This window comes from Chroicocephalus ridibundus, chromosome 19, assembly GCF_963924245.1.
Source record: "Chroicocephalus ridibundus chromosome 19, bChrRid1.1, whole genome shotgun sequence".
Classification (NCBI taxonomy): Eukaryota; Metazoa; Chordata; class Aves; order Charadriiformes; family Laridae; genus Chroicocephalus; species Chroicocephalus ridibundus.
In genome coordinates, this window is record NC_086302.1 from 880,380 (window position 1) to 904,694 (window position 24,315).

The window sequence follows — 24,315 nt, forward strand, 5'->3', positions numbered from 1 at the left end:
GTGAGACCGTCCCAGCTCTCTTCCCTGACCATCCCCTGCCATGGATCAGCTCTTTAAGAAACTGGCTGATTAAAAGCTGCCTGAGGCCCATGAATTCACAGTGGATGCTCTACTGTTCTCTGGTGTCTTGGGGAAAGCAATCGCGACGGCCTTTGAACACAGCAAGTTACAACATCATCATCTTTAACATAGCTTAAAAATAGAAAGAGCAGCTTTGAAGGGTTGTGGTTCTGCTCTCACACAGCTCTGGGCAGCTCTTCACCAATTTTTGGGGAGAGGAGAGAGAGAAGTGATGACCACCCATTAAAAGTGACCACCACCACCCAAATGCCTCAAAGAGCTCAGTGAAGGGTCTCTCTTCGACAAGCAAACAGGGAGAAGGTCTGTGGCCTTCAGCTCCTGGGCCAGCTGACGTGTGCCAATGTGTCTCATACTTACGGTGTCCAAACGGAGAGCAAGGGCACACACGCTCCCTGCGGCACGCGGGAGCGGTTTCAGAGGGACCAGAAAGCCAAGGAGGTGATTGCAGAAGGGAAGCACCACGCTGAGATAACCAAGGGATGGAAATAACCTCAATGTCAAGGCTGGAAAACAGCAGCTGCTGCAAAGCATGAACGGGGGAAGCCGGAGGAGCAGGAACACCCTGCAGGTTCCCCGAAGCAAGCGGCACAGCCTGTAAATCACGATGCTTTCAGCAACAGCCGTTAGGCAGCAGGAGCAAGGAACGGTTAGGCAGCAGCTTGAAGACGACATATCCGAAGCTATTAACATCTTGGAGACCCCAGCGAGATGGGAACATATGGAGTACAGACCCAAGCTCTCCAAAATAGGCAGTGGGCTGCATATTAAATGCTCCTTTCCTGCTGGAGAAATGGGGCAGAAAGCCGGGCTCCGTCCCCTCTGAGGGGTTCCTGCTCTCCCCCTTGCCAGAGCAGAGCTGCTCTTCCCACCCTCCTGCCACGAACTGCACCGGGGAACGCTCCTGCGAGGGCTCCTGGCTGCGTGAAGCAGAGATCGGCATTTCTGATGGGAGAACACGTCAGATTCCTGGTTTTTGCCCCCTTGATGCATTTCATTCCTGGATGTTCCCCCTTGCTAATCCTTTTCTGTCCCCTGGTCACGGCTCTCGGCTGGCCGCAGCAGGGCATCACTTCCATCCCAAAAGCTCTCAAGATGATAAGACTTCAACAGTGAAGGTTTCAGAAAGGAGATGATCCCGATTCCCCATGCCCACAGTATGGGACCCTGGTCTGCGTTATCCCAATTGTCCCTTCCAAATGTGTCCCACAAAACCAGCTCCAGCAAACACTGCTCAGCCCTAAAACCCCAAGATCTAGGTTCTTCTTCACCTCTAATGTGTCAGTCCCTGGGACACACTTGTGCAAGGCGACACTTATCGACACGCTTACAGCGGGTCACGGTGTTCAAAATCCCCCAGAGAAATCCAAGCCAGCCCTGAACAGCCCACGGACAACGACGCCTAAATGCAGCACTTTCTACAACCCAAATACGGCATGTGGCAACCCAGGAGAAAAAAAAAAAAAAAAAAAAAAAAAAAAAAAAAGTCACGTTTCCACTCTCATGGGCAGGGCTGGGGGAAGAAAGGCAATTTTAGGGCGCTAGAGGAAGACCCAGCACCGTCGGCAGCTCTCGCTGCAAACAGGTATTTAAGGTGCACGGTCCTGCACAGCTCAGGGTTTCCAAACTAGTTCCTTATGCCACTGCTCTAAAGACAACAAATGAACTGAGGAAACTTGTATTAGAAACGCATCAGCGAGAAATCAAGTAGTTCGAAGCCCCAGGAGAAACGTCTCCTCATCCAGTAGGACCAGCTGGGACCATCACTGCCCCGTGTGGCAGTACCACGGGATCATGGATCCTGGGCTGGAGCACCTTCTCCTCAGAGTGTCTCAAATCAGGATTTTACCATCTCCTGGGTTTGAACCTTTTGAATTCTTCCAGGTCACCTTTACGACGCTGACTCCACCACCCACAGAGCCACACAGACGCACCAGCCACCCAAAGTGAAGCCGAGACCCTCAGCTCCACTCGCGAGGGCCTTAAAAACAAGAACCACAACCCTTCCCTGTTGCTTTCTCCCAGGACACCTGGTTAAAGGCTGTGAGATTTGCTGCAGTATTGCCCAATGTCATGATTTTAGTTCTGTGGTTTGCTTTGGATAGATTTTGACCTGTTATTTGGATAACCCAGACCCACTCTGGTACCAAGTTGTCACACTCCCCTCACTGGCTGAGAAGACCCCAGTTGTACAAAACCCAGGAACTGCCTTACCTCTGCAAGGATCATTCTTCACTAAAAACTCATCCAGGGCCATCCATCCTCCACCGACGCGAACCATGACCGTGCTCCGCAGGATACGGACCAGCCGCAGCTGCTGGGAATCGCCGAACTGTGGAGCCAAGAAACAGTTCAGACCAGGGGGACACAAGAGGGGACACTCGGCTCCTTCCTGCAGCAGGCTGCACCAAACGCTTCTATCCATCTATGGAATACTTCTAAGGTTTCTCCAGATAGGTTTTTCTGGAATAACTGCAGGCTAGTACCAATTTACAGGAGTTTTCCTGTGGTTTTAAGATGATGCAACTATCCAAATCCTTCAGTTTTAAAGCTGGAAAGAGAGAATTTTTTAGAGCTGCAAATGAGACTTTGGAATTTGATCTTTGGATGGGTTTTCTCAGCCAGAATTGTAGTTTTTCCTTTCATCCTGAAGGAAACAGAGGCTGGCAATGCAATGACCCTCCTGGTGCAGCCCATGTGGGAAAGAGCCGTCCGATTCCGATCCCAGAGTGCCGGAGAATCAGTGAGGCAAGCAGTGCTGCGTCACCGCTGAGCCAGAAACCTCCGATTATCAAGTCTGAAGTCCAGGGATTTCACCGAGCCTCAGACTTGACCCCACCAGCCAGAAAGCCCCCGCCGCAGAGATCGCCCAGTGAGGATGTTTCGGTGAGTGCAGAGTGACGGGAATCCAGGCAGGAATCCCGCAGCAATATTGATTAGTGATTGCAATGTTCATTAGTGATTTTAAACACCTGCGAGATCAAAGAAGTGCACCCCTGAATCAGAAGCACGTGTCTGTTTTTCAAGGCTCCCTAAATCTCCCGGACAGCCAAGCACAGGCTTTGGGAACTCGGCAGAGCTGGTGCGGGACACCGGGAGCCTGGATTGGATATAGAAACTCTGCATCCAGGTCTGCAGAGGTCCTGTTGTGGCGAGAAGACGGGGGAACCAGCCTTTGAAAGCAAGACCATCTTCAGAACGATTAAACAAAAAGAAAAAAAACGCAGCAGCCTTTTTCCCTGGGTGGATAACGCAAAACCCAAGAGACTAAATGAAAACAGGGAGTGCAAAGCCCCACCGAGACGGGTCACGGCAGAGGGGAAGGAGGTAACAGCATCTCCGACCCTCCTTCCCGCGGGGACGTGGGACCCTGGAGCGTCTCCCTGCTCGGGGTCCTACCAGGCGGTGCCGGCCCCAGCGCGGCAGTGGAAGAGCTCGGCACGGCCACGGTGCCGCTGGGCAGGGAGCAGGGCAGGGGAGCTGCCTGCCCTCTCTGCGGGCTCTACGTAAGGTGTCCTTCAAGGGCTAGTTCCAAACCAGTGAAAACCAGGGACAAATCAGTTCTCATTTCCACTGCCACATTTACACGATCTTTTTTAGCTGCCGTTGAAAGTGTTTCTATGATCGCTGCCTGAATTAAGCCAGAGGTCTCTTGGATCCGTCCACTTTTGTTTCGTTTTGGGCATGTTTTTGGCAGGGCACCATCATTTCACAAGAAAAAAAATATGCTTTTCTGTTAGAGCCAAGGCGGTGGGCACAGCGTAATGACACGTGATGCTCCAGTCCCGTAAAAAAAAAAAAAAAAAAAAAAAAAAAAGGAGCTCTGGTCCCTGAACCAGCAGGCACTCGGGCACGCTGCACCGCTCATCTCATGTCACGACAGTCACGGGGACACATGCAGGTTCTGTGAGCCTTGCTCCAGTTAGGAGTTACTCAGTGGGTGTAGCGGGGATGAGGGTTTAGTTATCGCTACCTATGGGATTAAAGGGGGGGACTCAGCATTCTCATTCCATGGTCACTGTGATCCAAAACCCACCCAGAGCCTGGTACAGCCCTCGTGCAGGTAGTTGTACCCCCGTGATTTCACCCGGGCTGGTCGTTCCCCGCGGGAGGACAGTCCCCGGCATGAGCCCATCAGTATCTCAATGCTCCCCCCTTCAGGGTCCTGTGGTTTGCCACTGGTTACCACCACCATCCCCAACGTATCCGAGAAAGGAGCCACAGAGAGAAAAAATCTCTCCATTTTTGTCAAATTTTGCTTTTTCCATTGATTTTTTTCCTTTTTTCTGCCCAGTGCAGTGGGGTTTTTGTGGGCGCCCCTCCCCAGCTCAGGCACTCCCCTGTACCAGGCTCTGCTGAGCAGCGCTCACAGGTCACATCCTCCCACAGCCACAAAGGACAGAGCAGCATCACGGACACAAAAAGCTACGTTTGTTAAAAAAAAAATAAAAAATAAAAGAGGTGAGAGACAGCATCGCAAGGCAAACTGTACCTGATTGCCGAGGAAGAACTACGGAGGGAGAGGAGTTGTGGAAGGAGAGGGGATGGGGGTGGGGGGGAAGGAAAGTCAAGAGGAAGAGGAGGGAAAAGAAAAACAAGAAAAACATTTATGGGATTAACAGTGCAATAATAATGAAAACTGTTAACTGCAGGTAGTTAGAAATCCGTGGGGTTTATGCTATTTGGGTGTAAGGTAGAAGCCTGGGGAGCCCGGGGCTGGTGCAGCCGGGGGTGGGGGGAACGCTGTGGCTCGGCTCCTCCTGGCCGGAGCATCACCCCAAAACCAGCGGGCAGGAAAGCGGGACGCTCCGCTGCCAGCTCGTTTCACCGGTTCACCTCGGTGAACGATTTGAAACGTAAGCAGCGAGCTGGTTACAAAGAGATTCTTTAAAGGAAATTATTCTCCCTTCTTCGGGAGCGAGCTAAGAAAAACACAGGCGTAAGGTACACTCATCCACGAGGAAAACTTCAAGGGCGGCTGCCGTCGGAGTGAATGCAGCGTTTCACGGGGCCGTCGGGCCGGCTGCCCCCAGAACAGGGCCACTTTTATGCTCTCCCGATTCGGGGAACGCCCTGGGGCCGAGGGCGGCGCTGGGCAAACACAGGCTGCGCCGGGAGCCGGAGGAGGAGGTCTCCATCTCACCCCAGGGAGCCCAGGGGGGTCCCCCCGCGCCAGGCTGGGCACCCCATCGGTGATCCCCCCCCACGGAGCAGCGTTCAGTCCCCTCTGCCTTACCCGGTATTTGTTCTCGCCAATCTGCTCCACTTGAAACCTCTTGGCACACTTGCACTGGGCCACTTGCCTGGTGACCTGCCATCACCAACAAAAGAGGTAAGGGACCAGGATTTTGGGAGTCTCCCCCAATACAAGGCACTGCTTAGACAACACACAGCCCTGAGCAGCCTTTCCTTCAAAAACACAGTCATTACTGTCAGTACCAGCTGCTTATTTTAGCTCAGCACGACCACAATCCCTTTTTTCCCTCCTTTTTGTCTTCCTCATTGCCAACCTGCAGCCGGAACCACCCCACCACCTCCGAGCACCCATCTCTTTTGGTGCTTTACCTCATCTTCGATCTTGTCGGCATCAGTGGTGGGGCGGTAGGCATCCTTGTTGGGATGGAGTGCAGCCACAAACTCATAGTAATCAATGTAGCCGTCGCCGTCACGGTCAAAGATGTCGGCCACCGCGGTCATCTCCAGCTTCGTGGTGGGGAATTCTGGAAGGAGAAATGAGCAACTGACTCAGGGACATCACTCATGAGAGCTGGAGATGTCAGAGCACAGTCTACATCCCGGTCCTCGAGCAAGGACAACCTCGTGATGCAGAGGTGGCTGTTTTCCAGCTCATTTCAGGCAGGCAGGGACTTACTAGAGGCGAGGATGCCATCGATGAACTCCTGCCGGGTGATCTTCCCGTCTTGGTCTTTGTCGATGCGCCGGAAGAAGTCCATAACGCGGGATTTCTTGTGGTTCATCCAGCGCATATACTTCTTCCGCCAAACATCGAAATCGAAGTTCGCAAATTCCTTCAACTGGAAGGAAACCCGCGAGAGTCAGCGGGGGAACCCCCCGAAGGAGCAGCATCCCAAAGGCGAGCCCGTGCCCGGCGCTAATGCTCCCCACCTGCCCTCCCGGGAAGGTTAATCTGGATTTATCCAGACGATCCCCGTTAATGAGGGGGCTGTTCAAATCGACGTTCAGGAACAGAAGGACACACAGCGTAGCCGACAGCCACCAGGCGGACTGCGCATCACGGAACCATGGACACGGGATGCAGCATCCCCAGGGCGGTACACGTACACACAGGCAGAGGTATCAGCTACTTGCACACAGACACACGCACACCCCGTCTCTGCTCGGGCATTTGGGGATGCTTCCTCACCCGGGATTCTGCCTAATGGCTCGCCAGGCTCTGCCCGGCAGGAACACACATCGCTGGCATCATTTTGGCCACGCATCTTCCCTCTCCCTTTCCCTCTAAGCAGCTGAAAAGGGATTTCTTGCTCGTATTCCAGGTACGAGAGCGCCTGGGGCACATCTCGGCTCTGCGAACCCTGGCACCGTGGCTCTGCCACCAGCCTCTGATGAGCCACTCACCCTCCAACTTAAACTAACCCCCTTTTTATCCCCTCCCAAAAGGACCCCCACAACCCAAGCAGCTCTCAGCAAGGTAATGCAACCATTTTTAGCCTTTTTTTTTTTTTTTTTTCCTCTAAACATTCTTGGAGTTAAAGGCAACAAAGAAAAAACATTAATACGTATAAACTGAACTGACCTACAGCAAAAGCAACAAAAAACAAAAACACTCACTTCTGGGCATAGCTGCTTTGTTAAGCATAAACAAAAACAAAAATGGCATTAGATGTTTGAAAAAGATATAGACAGTAATTGTTATACTAATTACTAGGAGTAAAGCAGGCCTGGCCGTCAGTACAGATACCGACCACAGGGGCGCGAAGCAGTTCGTTAATGTGCAGTTAATTACAGGAGGTAGTTTGCAGTCTTAATATTTTAGGAGTTACTTTTTTCTTTTGGCATTTTCAGAGAGGCAGCAGTAACCGTGTGCAAGAGCCGGGCAATTCGAGAGGTGAGACTAATTAAAAGTGCTTCTTGCACCTCTCTGGCGAGCGGCCCCCGCACGTTCCCCGCCCCAGCCCAGAGCAGCCGGTGGCCGTTACCTCCTCCAGCCTGTCCAGGGCATCGTTGAGCTTCCGCTGCCGCTCCAGCGCCAGCAGCCAGACCTGCTGCCAGCGGGCCGAGAGCTGGTTAATCCGGGGGTTCTTTGTTTCCGACTGGGAGATAATGGGCATGCTGGGGGGGGCGGCCTGACTCAAGGATTTTCCTGGAAATAAAGGGAGAAAAGGCATTGTCTGAGGTGGTGTTGATGGGTTCAGCACGTCTGAGCGGTCCAGGAAAGAGCAGCAGTGAAATGCATTTCATTTTTCAACTAGAAAACCTCCCACGGCCTCACCGGCTGCTTTCTGAAGGGACGCAGTGTCCCCGGGCAGGCAGACGGGGTGACGGACGGCTCTACACCCACCCACCCCCGGCGCTCCCTTTCCACTTGGGAATTCACATTGGACTCTGGCTTCAAAAAACAACATTAAAAAAGACCCCAAAACCTCATCACAAAGCAACTGCAGAGAGCAAGAGAAGAGCAGTGACAGCACGAGCTTCCCCAGGTGCAGCACACCCCCGCACGGGCACTTGGGCAAATGCCACCTGGATTTTTTCCCCTCCTGACAAGTTTCAACTGCCTTCCTGGTGGCTGTCAATGCAGGATGCCTTGTTAATTGATAATCAAAGTTAATTAGTTTCCTATGCGTTTCATTTCCTCCCGTCACAGCACATTTCACCGAAAGCAGTGTATCGAGCGGAGACATACTGTTGCTGCGGGACTTCTCGCTGAAAGGCCCATGGGGGGTCTCAGTAGCTTTCCTCTTGTACGTCTTTGTGACCCGGTCCACGTCTGGCTGTTTCCGTGTCATCTCCTCCATAAAAGACTGTCAAAATACATAAGGGACAAGAAAATCTTTGCAGTTCCGAGACGTGTTCAGTCTCCTGTTGCTCTAGATCCTTGCTGGGAAGTGCCAAGCCCATAGAGGAGATGGGAGCACGAAGCACCAGCGATGGGGGCTTGTGCCTGGCTTGGATCTGCAAACGCTGGTGTTCATCCTCTGGGCTGGCTTCACTCCCAGGTGACAGCTCCAGTTGGGTCACATGCTGTTCTAATAGGGACTTCTAAGAGAAGTCAATGCCACCTCCATGGAGGGGCAGGAGAAAACCCCCTCTGCTCCTCTCCCAAGTGCCCACCGTGTCGGGCACTGGGCTCACCTGGTGTTCGGAGATGAGGGCTTTGACCTGATCAATGTTTTGTGGCATGGGCTCCTGGTCCCGCTGGATCAGGGTTGTCTCAGCCCACTGGATCCAAGCCAGGAGCTCTTCCAGAAGCTCTGCATTTGCCACCAGCTCGGAAAGCGCAGACTCCAGTCTCTGCTGGTGCTGCTTTGCCCACGTGAGAACCTGTTGGAAATGCAGAGATGACCATCAGCCAGCCCACAGTGGGGAAACCACGGGCAGGAACCAGCACCACAGGCAATGATGGTCCCCCATCACCTCTCACCGCCAGCCTGGAACAAAGCCCGATGGACTCACCTCCTCGAACCTGGCTCGGATGATGGTGATCCAGTGTTTGATTGTGGTGATGCAGTCAGGATGGCAGGCGGCCAGGATGACCTCCCCCATGCCCACCGCCGAATTCACGTCCACCCTCTTCTCCTCCACTTTCTTCATGAACTCCTGAAAGGCCCAAATGAGTTATTTTGCAATATTCTCCCCCGTAAATGTTGCTGGGGTTGCGTTTCAGAGCTCCAGGTACCTTGTGTGCATCAATGAGGGACTGCAACGCCTCGGCGTCGTCGGGAAGTGCTGCCCGAAAACGCAGGGACTGCTCTGCCTCCGAGAGCCACTCCAGCAGCATCTGCACGGCCGTCCTGAACTCCTCTGCCTGCGGGGACAAAAGCACAGGCGTTAGCTCTCCTCCTCCCGAAACACTCCATTCACTTCTGAGAGCTGGAGAGACAAAGGGCTGAAAGGGACTTTAAAAACAAATAAAAAAAAAAAAAAAAAAAAAAAAAAAAGGGAAAAGTGCCCTGTCTGTTGAGCACCAGCAGGCGGGTCCCGCAGCGGCCGGGCACCTCCCTCCCCTGGGCATCAGCCACACTGAAGAACTAAGTGTTTTTAAAACCAGCACAACTACCTGTATTTCTGAGCAATTTGGCGCCTGGGTAGTTTATTCTGTAAATTGCCTACTTGATGTAAAAACTACTTAAGAGCCTTTGACCTTTTTTCTTTTTTAGCTTCAATCTAGGTCTCTTGCACTGGACATTAGCAAACACCAGCCTGGACAGCCTCTGATCGCTGCTGTGTTCCTGTCGTGCACATCAGTGAGATCTCTTCATTCTCCCTTTTCAAATCAGCCTTTATCGGCTCTTCTTCGGAGAAAAGAATAAGTAAATAACTGACACCAACCCACTGCTTTACAGTTCTCACAGGTAACTGCTGCAGGGCCGGGGTGTCCTGCTCATCCAGGAGATCAGTCGCTGGGCAAAACCTCTCCTCCGGGGTTTCTGTTGACCTCCTGGCTCAAACCTGCCACCCAGGCAAAGCTCTCGAGGACCATTTCCACCCGTAGCCACCTGCTCACCTGCTTCAAGGCCTGTTCCAGGCGGGTTTGTTTGGACACGGACAGCTTGCACACTGTGTCCCACCGGTTGCTCAACTCCTGCAGCTGCACCTTCACCCAGGTTGTGTCGTCCCGGCTATTCTCGATGAGCTCCCGGCCGGAGCGCTTGAGCACCTGGACCGTCCCTGTGCGCTTTCCCAGCTCCTTCTGGAAGACCTGGATGGAGAAAGGGCAGAAGCCGAGTGGGGCCGGTCAGTCCCAGTGGGTTGTTTCACACAGGGGAAAAAAAACCAGGAGGGTACATCTGAAATAGCTTGGAACATGGGTTTTCACCCACATCAGGCGTGATGGGAGGGCAGGCAGGGAGGCGTAGGTAAGTATCCCCAACTTTCCACCCTGGCCAAAGCGGTCATGACCTGGAGCAGGAGAGCCCTAGCCCAGGAGCTCCAGCTGCAACTCAGTGGCTGCCTTGAACAGAAGCCCAAGCCCCGTCTGGGGATTTCAACGTATGACCTAATCCAAACCTAAGAGCGCCAGGCTCCAAGACACGCTGCAAAGAGCTGCCAAGACCAAAGTTCATAGACTATAAATTCAGCCATCTTTTCTAACCTGAACCCTCAACAGATCTGTCCGATAGCATCTTGGAAGATCAGAGCTCCAGCTCCTGTAACCTTCCCAGTAATGTAAAAGTTTCTTCCCACTTCTTCACCCTGTTTTTGCTCTCCTTGTCCACCACAGCAAAGCAAAGCAGCTCTGCAGCAAGGCACCAACTCTGGCGCTTCCGCTCTTTGGCTCTTGGGGAAGACAAGCCCTACACATGTCCCAGAGAAGAGCTGGAAAAGGGACTCCCACCTTGTGAGCATCCATCAGGTTCATGACCAGATCCAGGTCACCGTGGACAGGCTGGTCTTCAGCTAACTGGGGTTCCACCTTGTAGAGCCAGTCCACCAAGGCCTGCAGCGCATCCATGAACTGGCCAGAGAACAAGAGGGCTTCTTCCAGCTTGTGCTGCCTGAAAAACAAACATCCCAGTGAACTTCCATGAACAAACTCACCTCCTTTTGTCACAACCCGGTGACATCCTCCAACCACCACAAGAAATTGCCTCATGCTGTACATCCAGCTTCCCCTCCTCTGCTCTCCATTTTGATAGGAGTCTTCAAAAAATACGAGTCCTGTTAGTACAATGTTGGGGGTGGACTTACCTTTCCACAGATTTGCCGCACACTGTGTCCCACTTATCCCGGACTTCGCCCAGCAAATTGTCCAGTTTTTGAGTGTCATCTGGAAGCAAGGCTTTTTCTTTGAGGGCTCTGCCCGTCCTGATGGTGGTATCATAGACAGGCTGCTTCCCCCCCAGTGTCTTCTGGAACTCCTGAGAACCGGAGAGAAAACAAAACTGCTTCAGAAAGCCTGGCCTTGGCTCTCTGAAGATATGTGGTGCTTGTGAAGATCCCCAGCTGAGTGTTTTCCATGGCAGCAGTGGGCATGGACATGCTTCTCCCCTGTCCTGATGGCAGAGGAGATGTTGCTCTGCTCCCCCTCCCAACGAAGCACCCTTCCACCCAGCGCCCAGCACCAGTCTTGCTTTGGCAAAGCTCTACCTTGTGCTTGGAGAGCTGGAGCTTGATTTTGTCGGGATCGTTGGAAATCTCCAGCTCTGAGTCCAGGTGATTCTCTGCATCCTCCAGCCAATCAATCAGTTTCTTCCAAGCTTCATGGAACTGCAAAGAAACAGGAGCAAGTCTGAAACTTAACACTGGTGCTGTCCCTAGTCCCCTTCCAGTCTTGGGACCTCCTCCACTCCAAGGCTGGCCATACCTTGGGGTCTGTCGCACCCTTCCCACATTTCTCACCTGCTTGGCTCGCTTCCTGGCATCATCAAGAGCCCGTCCTCGCTCCACCGAGCGCTGGACGACCTTCTCCCAGCGGGACTGGACGCTCACCAGCAGGTTCTTGATCAACACCACGTCCTGCTTTTGACTGAGAAACTTCAGCTGGTTCCCGGTTTGATCCAGCTCAATGATCCGATCCCGATGAGCATTCACCTCATTGGCAAACACCTGTGAACATCAGAGATGTCCTCTTATCTGCAAGGGAGCCGGACGTGCCTGCGAGCAGCCCGTGGGTGCATGAGGGGGATGAGGTACCACCCTTGCTCCCTCCATCCCCGGGAGCCGTTGGGTGCTCGCAGTGCCGGTACCTTGTGCTCGTCGATCTGGGCCAGCACGGCGTTGAGGATAAGGCTGGCCGGGGGCGCGATGTTCAGGCTCTGCTCGGCCAGCATGAGCCAGTTGATGAAGTCCTGCAGGGAGTTCTGGAAGTCTGTGGCCAGGGCCAGTGCTTCCTCCAGCTTCGCCTGCCGCAGCAGGGAGGGAGAAAAGGAAGGGGGGAAAAAAACACAACACGGAGGGTGAGAGCTCACGATCTGCGGTTTCGCAGACAGAGGCAGCCTTTGTGTCCCTGACGAAATGTCCCTCTAACAGGAACCTCGTCGCCTCGGCCCGGGAACGCGACTTGTTTACTAAGGGGAAGGGGTTTCAGTGAAAGCCACTGCTTTCTTTCAAAACAAGAATTGCTGCTGAAAAGGGAGACCTTCATCGGCACACGAGCAGCTGTGTCACCCTCAGCTTCCCGAGAAAGGGATCGCCATGGGGAGAGTGGCTCGGTAAATAAGGTGGATGATATTTCGATGGTAACAGCTGCAGCACCGCAAATTTATTCTGGGCTGAGGCCACCACGTCCCTTGTTTTATCTCATCCCCAGCCAAAAGCCTAGGATGGAGTCAGCTCAGAGGAGGATTTGGCCTGCTGTCTCGCAGAGGACCAACAAAGCCTGCCTTTCAGAGCTGTGGGAGGTTTCTTCCCACCTCTCCTCTAAATTAACCCAAAACGCAATTCTACTCTCATTTTCTGTGCGATTTAACCAACTGTGACGACTATCTAGGAAAAAAAACCCAACAGATTGGTGCTCAGACAGCAGCATCTGGAAGACAAAACTCAACGTGCACAACCAAGAGAGAGATTGCCTATAAAAAAACCCCTCCCAGCCTTCCTCTCTCCAGCCCTGACGGGCTCCATCCTGGGAAAGCAGAGCACGTGCTGCCAGAGCAGCTCACGGGACCAGGGTGGACGGCGTCTCTCCATCAACGCTACCTTTCTCTCCTCCATCTTGGTGCTGACCAGACACCACTTCTGCTCCAGCAGCGCTACGCTCTGCTCTGTCTTCGAGCCAGAGCCGGAGTCGTCGCGGTTCAGCAGCATCAGTCGCCCCTTGGCCAGCAGCTGGCTGTAGACATCCTCCTTGGCTTTCAGCTGCCCGTACAGCTCCTGCGAGGGAGGCAGCACCGACGAGTTAGACAAAGGAAGAGCTCGGAAAGGGGCCACGACTTGCCGTGACTCAGGGTGATGAGAAAATTAGGTTCAGGGCAGGCAGCAAAGTGACAGCAGTGCGTCACTTTGAGCGGAGAAAGGTGGTTAAGCGCAAAATTATCAGTAAGAAGAGCAGAGAAGCACTCTTCTTCCCGTCAGATAAAAAAGGGAGAAGTTTTGATGCTGATATTTGACAGACAGGAGATTGATGAAATAAAAGCACTAAAAATCTCTCCTAAGAAATTACCATGTGGGCATTGAGTTGTTCCCGGGCAGTTTCTGGCAGACCTCCTGTGGGTTTCGATGCCGACAATTGGCTCTCCATCCTTGTTAGCCACAGGAGGAAGTCTTCAATCTCACCATGGAAACCCTGGGCCTGTTCAGGAACATATAATCGGCCACAGATCAGATGACATCAGCCACCATTGATCATGCGCCAGGATTAACACCGTGTTTGCTTCAAAACCAGATAAAGAGGCAAAGCTGGATGCACCAGCGCGTTAAGGAGGTTTTTACATGGTATGTCCTTAACTACGAGGGTGTGCCTGGTCCCTGACGTGCCTCTGGGCAGGCACCGAACTGCTCCAGGACTAAGAGTTACGTGAAAAACTTGCATAAAAAAATCCCACTGTCTCTCTAACTCTTTCCCCCTTCATTTCCACCCGAAGCGAAGGGGGAAGCGGACCCTCAGCGGCAATCCACTGCATAGGGGGGTACCCCCGACGCGGCTCCCCGACCTGCTGGAGCGTGGACTGCAGCTGCTGCTCCCTCTCCTCCGTCTTCTGCAGCACCGATTCCCAACACGAGTTCAGCTTCTCCAGGCGGTTTCGCAGGCTGCTGGCATCGTCCCCTGCACTCGATTCCAGCAGCTCATTGCCCGCTTTGTTCACTGTCTCCACAGTTGCTTGGTGGGCCAGGACATCGTTCTTCAGCACCTACAGGAGATGTATTGGGCAAACGTTGGACACCTCTCAAACTCCCTGTTAACTCCTGCGCACTCTCACGGACTTGAACCTACCCAAACCCTTCATGAGAAATAAAATCGTTCAATGGGAATAGACTAAAAATGGACCTGGAGTGGGAGTACTCACATGGTGCTTCGCCAGTTCAACCTCAATGACTTTTGGGTCTCCGTTGATGGGTTTTTGTGCATCCAGCAGTTCCTCGGTGTGGGTCAGCCAGGCCATCAGCTCTGCCAACGCGTGCTGGAACTGCCCGAGTGCCAGGAGAGCGGCTTCTAACTTATGCTAGGCAAGGACAGGGATGGAAAAGGCAAGTTTGAGTCAGGAAGCAGGTGGAGCATCCCAGCGAGCTCCAACCCTGCGCTTGTAGAGCCCAGATCTCCTCTCTACCTGTCTGTGAGCAATTTTCTCGCCCAAATTCTCCCAGAGATGTTTCAGCTCTGTCAGTGGTTCCTTTATGATGTCTCTGTCTGTCTCATCTGCAGCTTTTTTTAGCATCAGTTCACCTTGGTGATTAAGCTTTTCCATCTCAATCTGCTGCTGGTAAACCTCCATTTTAAACTCCTGCCAAAACAAGCAGGACAAAAACCAGAACAAAATGAATCACTGGAGAGCGAGCTCTGCGATGCAAAGCCAGCACGGGAGAACTGGTCCCGCTCCGCCCACGTACCTTCATCTCGTTCATTTGCTCCTTAACCGTGCTGAGGTCAGTGCCGACGGGAGACATGTTGCAGAGCTTGATGACGGCGTTATCCAACCAGTCAAACATGGCCTGGAAGGAGCACGGACACCGTTAGCAAAGGGAACGGCAAAGCGTCTTCACCCCGCAGCTGGTCAGGGAAATGGGGCTGGTGACTCCATCACCCCGCAACCGTGAAACTTGGCTTTTGGGGCAGAGATGCCCGCTTGGCCAGCGCACGCTTTTGCAAGCTCTTTCCTCCCCTCTCCTGCTTCCAAGATAAGGACCTGAGAGCAGCCAGGCTCATCCTGCTGCTTCGTGCAGAAATTAAGAGAGATTTGGGAAGACAAACACAACCAAATATCTACTTTTCCTTGGAGATGGTTGTTGAGCTCAGGCTCTAACAGAGGTGGCTAACACTTGCCCAGGAGTCATCTTCTGCTCTGCATTAGTGCAAATCCCAGTACAACTCCAGGGAGAGGACTTGCAGTGGTGTTCCCAAGGTCTACCCAGCCCACACAAACAGCCCTGTCCCTTACTTGAAGTGTATCTTGGTACTGCACAGCCGACTGCATGGCTTCTTCAAGCTTTTCAAGCCTCTCCTTCCACGTTTTGTTTAGATTTTCCCACGCGTTGTTCATCTGCGGCACACAAGATCGCCCACAAAATTCGTTAGGCTCTTCTATCGGAGCTCCCACTTGCTCCTACCTGATTTTATCTGAAGGAGAGGTGGCTGGTTTTCCTACCTCATCAATGCTCTTTTTCACTTCTGGTTTCTCAGTTTCGCCACAGGCAAAAATTAAATCAGTTCCGAGGAGGCGGATGAACTCCAGCTCTTCATGCAAGCCGTCTGTCTCTTCTTTAATAGTCTGCATGTAACACAGTGACAAAAGGAAAATGGTTATTATTAAACACTCTTCCAAAATTGCCCCATGAACAGGAGGGCTACAGCACAGAGAGTCCTTCCTGCTCTGGTGTCCTCGCCCTGGCCGACAGCCCAACGCCAGACCCCAGGACAAGGTTACAAGGCATTGCCACCACCAACCCGGTCTGCTCCCACCGCTGGCCGCTGTGGCAATGCTGCCGCGTGGGGGGACTAAAATAAGAACACCTGTATTTAGCCTGCTGTGCGCCCGCACTGCCTGGCTGAAGATGCTGTTTACAAGAGACGTTCTGTTTACAGGAGTGCTTTGTCAACATAGGAATTAGTTTTTGAGACTCAAAAGTTGCAAACTGAAGTCAGAATGGTTATAAAAAGGAAACAGCAAGGACAAACTTAGCAAAGCATAAAGAAACATCCCTGCTCTCCGAGGACCAAGTCAAGTCAAATCCACCTGGAGTGGCTTTCACCACTTACTTGAAATAACGAAACAACCGCACACAAATCCAAGCCCATCCAGCTTTATACGTATCTCCGGTCTAACCAAAATCTAAATATACGCTTCCCACGCTAGACAGCTCTCGGATGCCTTCAACTCAGACTGGGAGCAGAACTGTGCACGCTTCCACATCACTCAAAACAAGTGGGCACACAACTCTGGCCACACGCTTGATAAGCTTCCCAAAACAGTAGCAGATAAAGCGATTTAAGCATAATTTCCTCGTCTGGAACAGGGGGTGGTGGCGGTGGGGAGGGATATGTGAAATACACTTCTGTTTTTTTTCCTTGCTGTTCCAAATTGCAATGGAAATAACATTTCATAATCCAACTGACTGCCTACAAAACTGTTTTACAGCCACTTGTGGCCATGATCACATCTCAGATCTGTCCCAATTCATCTGACAAGGTGGGTGCAGACAGGTTCCATACAGGGGTACAGTCCCATGGTCCTCACCTCCGCCGCTTCCACCTGCTGCTTGATGATGGAGGGGTCAATGCCTGGGCTCTCCAGGTCGTGAACGATTTCCTGTGTGTCTTTGATGGTGGTCAGGAGGGCTGCCATGTCGTACCAGAACTTCTCTGCAAGCTCCAGGACATCAACGAACTTCATTTCACGTTCCTCCGACCGAGCTTTGATGTCTTCCCAGAAGAAGACCATCTGATCCAACTTATCCTGGATTACTAAGGAAGGAATGAAAACGTTCAGTGAAGAAAAAAACTTTTTACAACCAAAAGCATTTTGCAAACGCTTTCCATAGCCAACAAAATATTCAAATGGGAATTAGAGATGACCAGGACTATCAGAGCATTAACTCAGAGATACTGAGGGACATGAGAAACTCCAGCTTGCAGAAATAAAGCCTTTATTTATGCGCAGGCAAGCTGAGGGCAAATTTGCCCACACACCCTCCTCCAACGAACCTCTGTTTGGGCCACCTCTAGCGTGAAGTCTACGCTCACTCAGTCCATGAGTTGGCTGTTGGGCTGCCAAGAAAGGTGCCAATTAGTGCCAATCGTGGTGACAGGTCTTTTTGTGCAGGGGGATGTTCCTTCCCTCCATTAGATGCTGAATTGACACCAACAAATCATTTCACAGGGGCCACCAACGGCTACCACAAGAGACCAGCTCAGGGTGATGGCTCAGCTTGGCTGAGCTGAAACCTCCGCCTAAGCAACCACAAACACTCCTTTCTCCTCTGGCAGATACCACCCTGTCTGCTCCAGATGGAAGCAGGCACCAGATGGAAGCGTGCCAAGGACTCATCCTTCCTCCTAAGGCCAGGAGACCCTTCAGAATACACCCCTGGGACATCAAAGTCTCCCCCCGCCTGGTGATGGAGCCCAGCAAGCACCTCCTGTTAAATACACGCAGAGATACCTTTTGCTGCCAGGTCCTTGTCCGCTCCCTGCGATCGCCCGATCAGCTCTTCCCCACGGCGTTTCAGAGCCTCGAAGGAGGGCTGCAGCTTCTCCAGCTCCACTGTGGCATTTTTGTTCTCGCTGATGCACTCCCGGATCTTATCGACCTCGGCAGGGATGAGGGGCGGCATGCGCAGGCGGGAGGAGAGGGTCTCCAGCGTCTCCAGCATGGGCTCGATCTTATCGTGGAACTGGAGAAGACCAAGTCCATTAGGGCGGGCGAGATGAGATTAAGCAACGCGGCATCGCTCCCTGCGTGTGCGAGAGCCCTCAGCGCTGCACCCAGCGGCCTCTCGGGGAGGACAAACATGGCCTTGCGACAGCAATTAAACCTGCAGCCTCCCGTTCACGCCTGCCTCTGCCCTCCTTGACGCCAACGGCCCCAGGCTGCACCAGCTCGAACCATATACCAGCCGCACAGACTTGCAGAGCCGGCACAGGCAACTGGGAACCAAACACGGCAGCGATTTGTCACCAGATTCAACCCTATAAAATTCACATTTTTTGACTGCCATCCCGCTTCTCAGCACGGCAAGAGAACCCAATCCCGGTTCTTTGAGCATCTGTGCAAAGACGCTGCTGGGAAAGCGCCCGTGTTTGGTGCTGGTGGAAATCTCCACTCGGTGCAACGCCAACAAGAAAAAAAACCACCCCGGCAGCGTCAGCGGGAGATGGTGGAAGGCTGCATGCACACGGGGAGGAGCGAGGTGCCACGGAGCCGGGGCTTCAACAAAAGCAGAACCAGAAAGCCAAGAGTGAGAGAGGAAGGGTGGCGGGGAGGGTCTAGCAGGGTTTGTTACTATTCTTTTGGAAAAGTCAACTTTGGCCTTAAAGGTCCCAAACCATCTCTGCTGGTGAGAAGGACAGCTCTGCACTCTGCTGCCAGCTCAGGTCCCTTCTCTGAAGGCCACCAGCATCGGCCAAGTCCCAGGCTCCAACAGCAGAGAGGAGGGGGGCTCTCGCTCCAAAGTTGATCCCAGACACGCTGGCTCGGCCAACAAGCAGGAGCAAACCGGCAAGTCCAGCTAGAGCAGAAAGCTCTGCGCATCCGTGTAAACCACTCCGAAAAAGCAAAACCTCTGCTTTGCAGGAAGCATTCCCAGCCGAAGCTGGCCACGGCTGAGACCAGGCAACAACGCAACAAAAGCCATCTCAGAAATGGGATTTCAGGCCCCCGGAGTTAATTTTGAAGCGTGTTCTGCTGAGCTGTGCGTGGACCAGGAACAAAAGTCCGGGTGTAAACTAGAATCAGCCCAAAGAAAGAGCGTAAACGACCATGTGTGGTGGTGGGGCTTACCTCCGTAATCTGCAATGGTGGGACGCAGTCAACACAAGAATGAAATGGGACCATGTGGGGAGGACGGGCACAGGCAGCAACACACACAGATAACACATTCCACAATGGGAGTGAGAGATGAGACGGGAGGGGGATGTGGGGGGAAAAACTCGGAGTTAATACAAGTGCAAACCAAGAGAAGTGACTACACAATACAGGAATAAAAAAAAATAAACACCCAGACATGACAAAAACCAACTGTGCTACGGTAACACAGGGTGAAATGAAACAAAACTAGGGGTCATAAACCCTCAGCAGCAGAAACCCTGCACCCCCTTTTGGACTTTAGCACCTACAGTCTCTGCCCTTCCTTTTGTATCTCTGCTCCTGCAGTCACCGACCTTCTCTGGAGATGCCCAGACCCTGGAGATGCCCGTTAACTCTCCCATACAAAGGATCCCGTGGACGTTCGCTGCACACACAGCTTATCAGAAATGGAACCTATCTCTCCGACTCTTTAAAGAGGCTCTCCGGGCCCTTCCAACCTTGGGTGGATGCCAAAACAGCCCGTTTGAACGAGCATCATTATTGAGGCTGTAAAAATTTATTACGCTATTTACTATGTCAAGATTCAAACCCTTTCACCCCTCCTTTCGCAGCCAGCGCTGAGTGGCAGGAAACTACCCTGGAGGTGTCTGACCACGCTGTGCCTTATAAAGGGTTTTTACGATCGTAACGCTCAGAATAAAACCACGTTTCAAAGCTTCCCCCTAGGGGACTGCGATAAGAAGACTCTTTTCACCCCAGCGTACCTGGGTGGACTGCGAGACGGCTTCGTCGAGGGCGAGAGCCCGCTGGCACACCTCCTCCTTGATTTTGGCATACATGGCCTCGGCCGTCGAGTATTTTTTCTGCACCATCTCCCCTTCCTCGGGGTTGAGGTCCTTGAGCTGTGGTCCGATTTTCAGCAGCTTGTCAATATGAGGCTTATGCTCAGCAATGGACTCTCTCAGTTGCTAGGAAATAGGAGGTGGGGGGGGAAATAAAAAATTTGTTTAGAAATCTATTGAAAGCTGCTGCCTATTTATTTCACGCAACACTCCAAAAGCAGTGATCATATCTGGTAGTGAGCTCGCACCGCCGATTTCTTGACCCAGCATCTGCCACGCACATGGCACTCGGCTCTTCCTAACATGGCCACGGCTCGGCACACGCCGGCACGTCGCCCGGCACGGGCCCTTCCCGAGACGGCCGGCTCCTCACCCTCCCCACGGCCCCAGGGGGGACACCACTGAGAAAACTCACTTTGCAGCTTTCTACCCTAAAAGCACAAAGCCATTTTCCCTGCCACAATCAGGCGGGAGATCCGAAGGCAGCCAAGGCTCCCTTGGGTGCAATCTGTATTTTAGTAAGAAGTGCTCCAACGTAACTAGTGATTTCCACATGGTAGGCTCACGGCACGTTTGTATTACACCGGAAGTATCCCCAAAAAGAAGAGAACGGGGGAAAAAAAAGTCATAAAAAAAAATCATAAAAGAGGTACTTTTGCCCCTGTGAGAACTGCGTCTCTGTTTAAGTAGAGGAACCGACGGTGCAGGAGATGCCAACGCCGCGTCCTCTTACCCTCATGTCCTCCTGCTGCTGCTTGAGCTGCTCGTGATCGATGGCCGGGGGGGGCAGCTGGGAGATGAGGGTTTGTGTCTCCTCGATCCACGGGTTCAGCTCCTCGTAGGTCTCCCAGAACTGGTTGACCAGGACCTGGGCGCGCTCCAAGCGTGCATAGCGCTCCGAGTTGAGCTGGCTGACGGCTTCGTACTGCTGCACCAGGGACTCGGTTTTCTCCTAAAAAGAGAGGGAGGGGGGTTACAGCCAGGGGTGCAAAAGGGGCCAGGAAAAGCGCCAGCTGCACGCTGCGAGCTGGAGGAGCAGGAGGTGCCTTTGGTGGCCTTCCACGCGCGCAAGCTGTAATTCCAATTAAAGCAGCCTCAGAAATCTCCGCTATCCCTCCCCCCCCATCCCCAAACACTGCAATAAAAATATGCAATAAAGGAGAGTAATAAATGTAAAGAGATTTCTGCTAACACTGGTGGGAAATACTAAAGACGGAGTAATTTTAAACTACTTCTGCCTGTGCATTCGCCTCCCTCCCCTCGCTGTCCCCCCCGTCGTAGTAAATAGCAGAGGGAGGCTCACCTGGAGAACAGCTTTTTGTTCCTCCCCACATGTCCCAAAGATCTCATTGCGCTGGCTGAACAGTTCATCCATAGAGTCTTTGTGCCGAATAATGTCGATGGAAAAAGCCTGCAGAAAGGAAACGTCCAAAGAAAGGAAAGAAATCAGAGCCGAGCCCAACCTCTCCCCCAGCCCATCCGCGGGACCCTCCTGCCTGTGCCAGCCGCCGCAGAGACCATGCAAAACTCAGCACAAGTGTCCTGTGGCACACTGAAAATCTGGCTGAAAATGCAGATTAACACATGTCTTTATCATGACTCATCTACATCAACCTCTCTCTTTCAAAGGCCTGAAAACAGCTCTTAAAATGAGGTATCAGTCAACTTCCACACCCAGGGCCCTCACCGGAGGAAAAGCTCCCCCATCCCTTCGTTAGCAAACACGTTAACCCCCTTACCAATAACTTTCCCATTCCCAAGATCCCACAACAGTGGGAAGCCAAGCCGAGCTCAATTTAACTTAATGCTTGATGTTTCAGTCCCCCTCCCTTATAACAATGTCTTATTTTTCTTTTTTTTTTTTTTTAAATCCAATAAGCCTGTACGCTGCTCTGATTGCCGAGGCTGGTAAGAGAAGAAAAGGGCCGTTTATTTAAAGTGCACGTTCTTTCAGGCATGAGCTCATCTCAAAGATGTTAAAAAAAAAAAACAAACAAAACAACCCAGAGACTCTTTGTTCCACGTCTGGCTGCCGGGAGGGAAGCGAGGAGTCCCCCACTGCAAGGAACAATGAGCAAAAAGCAAACGTAAAACGCACCCTCATTAATCAATATATACATTTCTCTAAACCCTTCCCATGCCAGCACCTGCCATATCCAGATAGGGCTCGCTCCGGCGGCCACAGGGAATGCCTTGGGAAGGAGCAGCTCTCGTGGGGAGTCCAGGCAAGAGCACCCATCCAGCCCTCAACAGCCGTGCAAAGGTTTCGGCAAACGGACAGGAGGCTTTTTCCTTTAGAAGCCAAACACTTCGTTTCTCTAAATCCTCTCTCTCCCTCGGTTCTTCCCTTTTACTTACCAAGGACAAGCGTTGTGTCTCTCCTGGTGCTCTGGGCTCACCATCACAAACCCCAGGGTAAAGCTGCCCACCCCAAAAACCCCAGCCCGTCCCCCAGACCCCGTCCCCTCTCGCTGCCCGCCCCGTCCCCCAGCAGCGACTGCGCACGGACCTTCTGCACCTGCAGCTGAGCCGTCGTCTGGTCCTGCTCCAGGCGGATGGGACCGAGGGCCATCAGCTTCCGATTGGTCTCGGCCACCCAGGCCAGCTCTGCGTCGGCCGCCTGCTCGTACTGGCACAGGGGAGAGGACAGGCGGCACCGGTTAGCGATGGCACCCAGGGTGGAGCACACAGCAAGTTGGGGACGGTGGAAGACATGGGGACGGGGGGGATGTGGGGACAGCGGGACGCAGGGGACGAACATCTCGCCTGCTTGCGCAGAGGCAGGGAGGAGAAGGCTGGGGCGGGGCAACCCCGGGGATGGAGAGCAGCCCTGCCCAGAAGGACTTGGGGCTACTGGGGGATGAAAAGCTGGCCATGGGCCGGCAACATACGCTGGCAGCCCAGAAACCCCCCACATCCCGGGCTGTATTCCCAGCAGCATGGGCAGGGGGACGAGGGGGGGGAATCTGCTCCTTTGCTCCGCTCTGGGGAGACCCCCCTGCAGTGCTGCCTCCAGCGCTGGGGACATCAGGAGGACACGGAGCTGTTGGAGCGGGGCCAGAGGAGGCCCCGGAGATGCTGGGAGGGCTGGAGCCCCTCTGCTGTGGGGACAGGCTGAGAGAGCTGGGGGGGTTCAGCCTGGAGAAGAGAAGGCTCTGGGGAGACCTTCCAGCCCCTTCCAGTCCCTAAAGGGGCTCCAGGAAAGAAAGGGACACCTATTTTACACAATCATTTTCCTTGTGCGTTCAACTTCATGGAGTCAGCGCTCAAAGCCAGTGAGGGCAATTATTCAGAGCGCTCCCAGCTTCCAGTCCATGCAGAACAAACCTTTTTCAAGAGGGCTGTTTGCCTGGAACAAATCCCCATGCTATCACAACAGGTGATGACGTTTTCCCAGCCTGAAAGTCACCTGTCATTGGTTTTACATCTACATCACCCACGCAAGCAAAAGCCTGCAGGTGGGATAACCTGGCGCTGCCTGGAGTTCCCCTATCCAAACCACGCGCATCGGGACGGGTCAGGAACCATCCCCGCTGCCACACGCCGCTGGTGGGGACCATTCGCTTCTTGGCATTCATAGAATGGTTTAGGTTGGAAGGGACCTTAAAGATCATCTTGTTCCAACCCCCCTGCCATTCCTGATGGGATTTGTCCCTCCTGCCGGGCCGTGCTTGCTATCCCTCCCACCGCCATCACGCTGCGCAGGCTGGAGCGGTGCCGAGCTGCTCACTCCCACTCTCCCAAGAAAACCCATCAGCCTCCGGCGGGGTTTTATTAAATTACCTGTTGAGATCTCTGAATAGCAGCATCGATTTCCTCCACCCTCTGCTTGACGGTGTCGCTGACCAGTTTGTAGCGCTCGTTGGTGTCCGACACGAGTTTATCCAGCCCTTCACGGGCTCGCCAGGGAACCAGCTCCAAGAGAGCTCGGCTCACCTCGTTCACCGTGTCCAGGACCAGCCTGTGCTCCATCACCTCCTTCTTCAGCTCCTGTGGAAGGCACCCACGGACACGTGTCCTCCTCAGCACTCTGCAGGTGACATCCCTCTCCAGCTCCTCCCTGAGGCCACGTCAAAAATCCCACCCTTGCGCCCCTGCCCCCCCAGTGCTGCCCTGCCAGCCCCCACCTTTTGCCTCTGCTGGAACTGGGGTATCTGCTCGCCGGCGGGGGACTGTCCCCCGCTGGAGGCCAGCTCGTCCTCCACTTTGCTCATCCAGCTGGTGAGCTCCTCGTGCGTGGACTGGAACTTGGTGGCCAGCTGCCGAGCCTGCTCCAGCGTGCGCAGCGCCTTGGAGCTGGCGGCCGTGATGTCCGAGTAGCGGGTCTTGATTCCATCCAGCTTCTCCTGGATCAGCAACACCTCCTCCCCTGCGAGACAGCAGCGAACAATGCTGGGCTGGGGCTGCAGGGAGGTTTAGGCAGCCACCTGCCCTATTCCACCCCATTTTAAATAGCTCATTTCAGTCCCACTTTTCTTTATATCAGTATATATATATCAACTACATATATATATATATATATATCAACTTTGCAGCCTGTTTTTACAGCCAGAAAGCTACTCTCAGAGATG

The 24,315-nt window shown here is 53.2% G+C and overlaps 1 protein-coding gene and 1 long non-coding RNA gene across 18 annotated transcripts in view; one reads left to right on the forward strand and one right to left on the reverse strand.

Moving 5' to 3' along the window:
• MACF1 (microtubule actin crosslinking factor 1) overlaps window positions 1-24,315 on the reverse strand; it is a 148,819-nt gene that overhangs the window by 5,556 nt on the left and 118,948 nt on the right. For 14 of the 17 annotated variants that reach the window (XM_063356213.1, XM_063356212.1, XM_063356214.1 and 11 more), the window contains 32 exons: window positions 23,872-24,113; window positions 23,528-23,734; window positions 22,254-22,373; window positions 21,048-21,155; window positions 20,478-20,696; window positions 19,667-19,870; window positions 17,538-17,769; window positions 16,614-16,840; window positions 15,525-15,647; window positions 15,318-15,419; window positions 14,770-14,871; window positions 14,490-14,663; window positions 14,229-14,384; window positions 13,875-14,072; window positions 13,385-13,513; window positions 12,922-13,095; window positions 11,970-12,125; window positions 11,623-11,829; window positions 11,371-11,490; window positions 10,972-11,141; window positions 10,619-10,778; window positions 9,788-9,982; window positions 8,960-9,088; window positions 8,737-8,880; window positions 8,416-8,604; window positions 7,967-8,084; window positions 7,260-7,423; window positions 5,951-6,113; window positions 5,644-5,798; window positions 5,315-5,389; window positions 4,571-4,588; window positions 2,293-2,410 (listed from right to left, as the gene is read on the reverse strand). In XM_063356213.1, the coding sequence (XP_063212283.1) occupies window positions 2,293-2,410; window positions 4,571-4,588; window positions 5,315-5,389; window positions 5,644-5,798; window positions 5,951-6,113; window positions 7,260-7,423; window positions 7,967-8,084; window positions 8,416-8,604; window positions 8,737-8,880; window positions 8,960-9,088; window positions 9,788-9,982; window positions 10,619-10,778; window positions 10,972-11,141; window positions 11,371-11,490; window positions 11,623-11,829; window positions 11,970-12,125; window positions 12,922-13,095; window positions 13,385-13,513; window positions 13,875-14,072; window positions 14,229-14,384; window positions 14,490-14,663; window positions 14,770-14,871; window positions 15,318-15,419; window positions 15,525-15,647; window positions 16,614-16,840; window positions 17,538-17,769; window positions 19,667-19,870; window positions 20,478-20,696; window positions 21,048-21,155; window positions 22,254-22,373; window positions 23,528-23,734; window positions 23,872-24,113 (4,998 nt within the window). The remainder of the gene's footprint in view (window positions 1-2,292; window positions 2,411-4,570; window positions 4,589-5,314; window positions 5,390-5,643; window positions 5,799-5,950; window positions 6,114-7,259; window positions 7,424-7,966; window positions 8,085-8,415; window positions 8,605-8,736; window positions 8,881-8,959; window positions 9,089-9,787; window positions 9,983-10,618; window positions 10,779-10,971; window positions 11,142-11,370; window positions 11,491-11,622; window positions 11,830-11,969; window positions 12,126-12,921; window positions 13,096-13,384; window positions 13,514-13,874; window positions 14,073-14,228; window positions 14,385-14,489; window positions 14,664-14,769; window positions 14,872-15,317; window positions 15,420-15,524; window positions 15,648-16,613; window positions 16,841-17,537; window positions 17,770-19,666; window positions 19,871-20,477; window positions 20,697-21,047; window positions 21,156-22,253; window positions 22,374-23,527; window positions 23,735-23,871; window positions 24,114-24,315) is intronic. The other 3 variants (XM_063356215.1, XM_063356199.1, XM_063356203.1) reach the window with 1 other exon arrangement.
• LOC134525381 (uncharacterized) lies at window positions 2,878-4,456 on the forward strand. The gene is made up of 2 exons (XR_010073762.1): window positions 2,878-2,964; window positions 3,106-4,456. It is a non-coding gene; the product is annotated as an uncharacterized LOC134525381 (long non-coding RNA).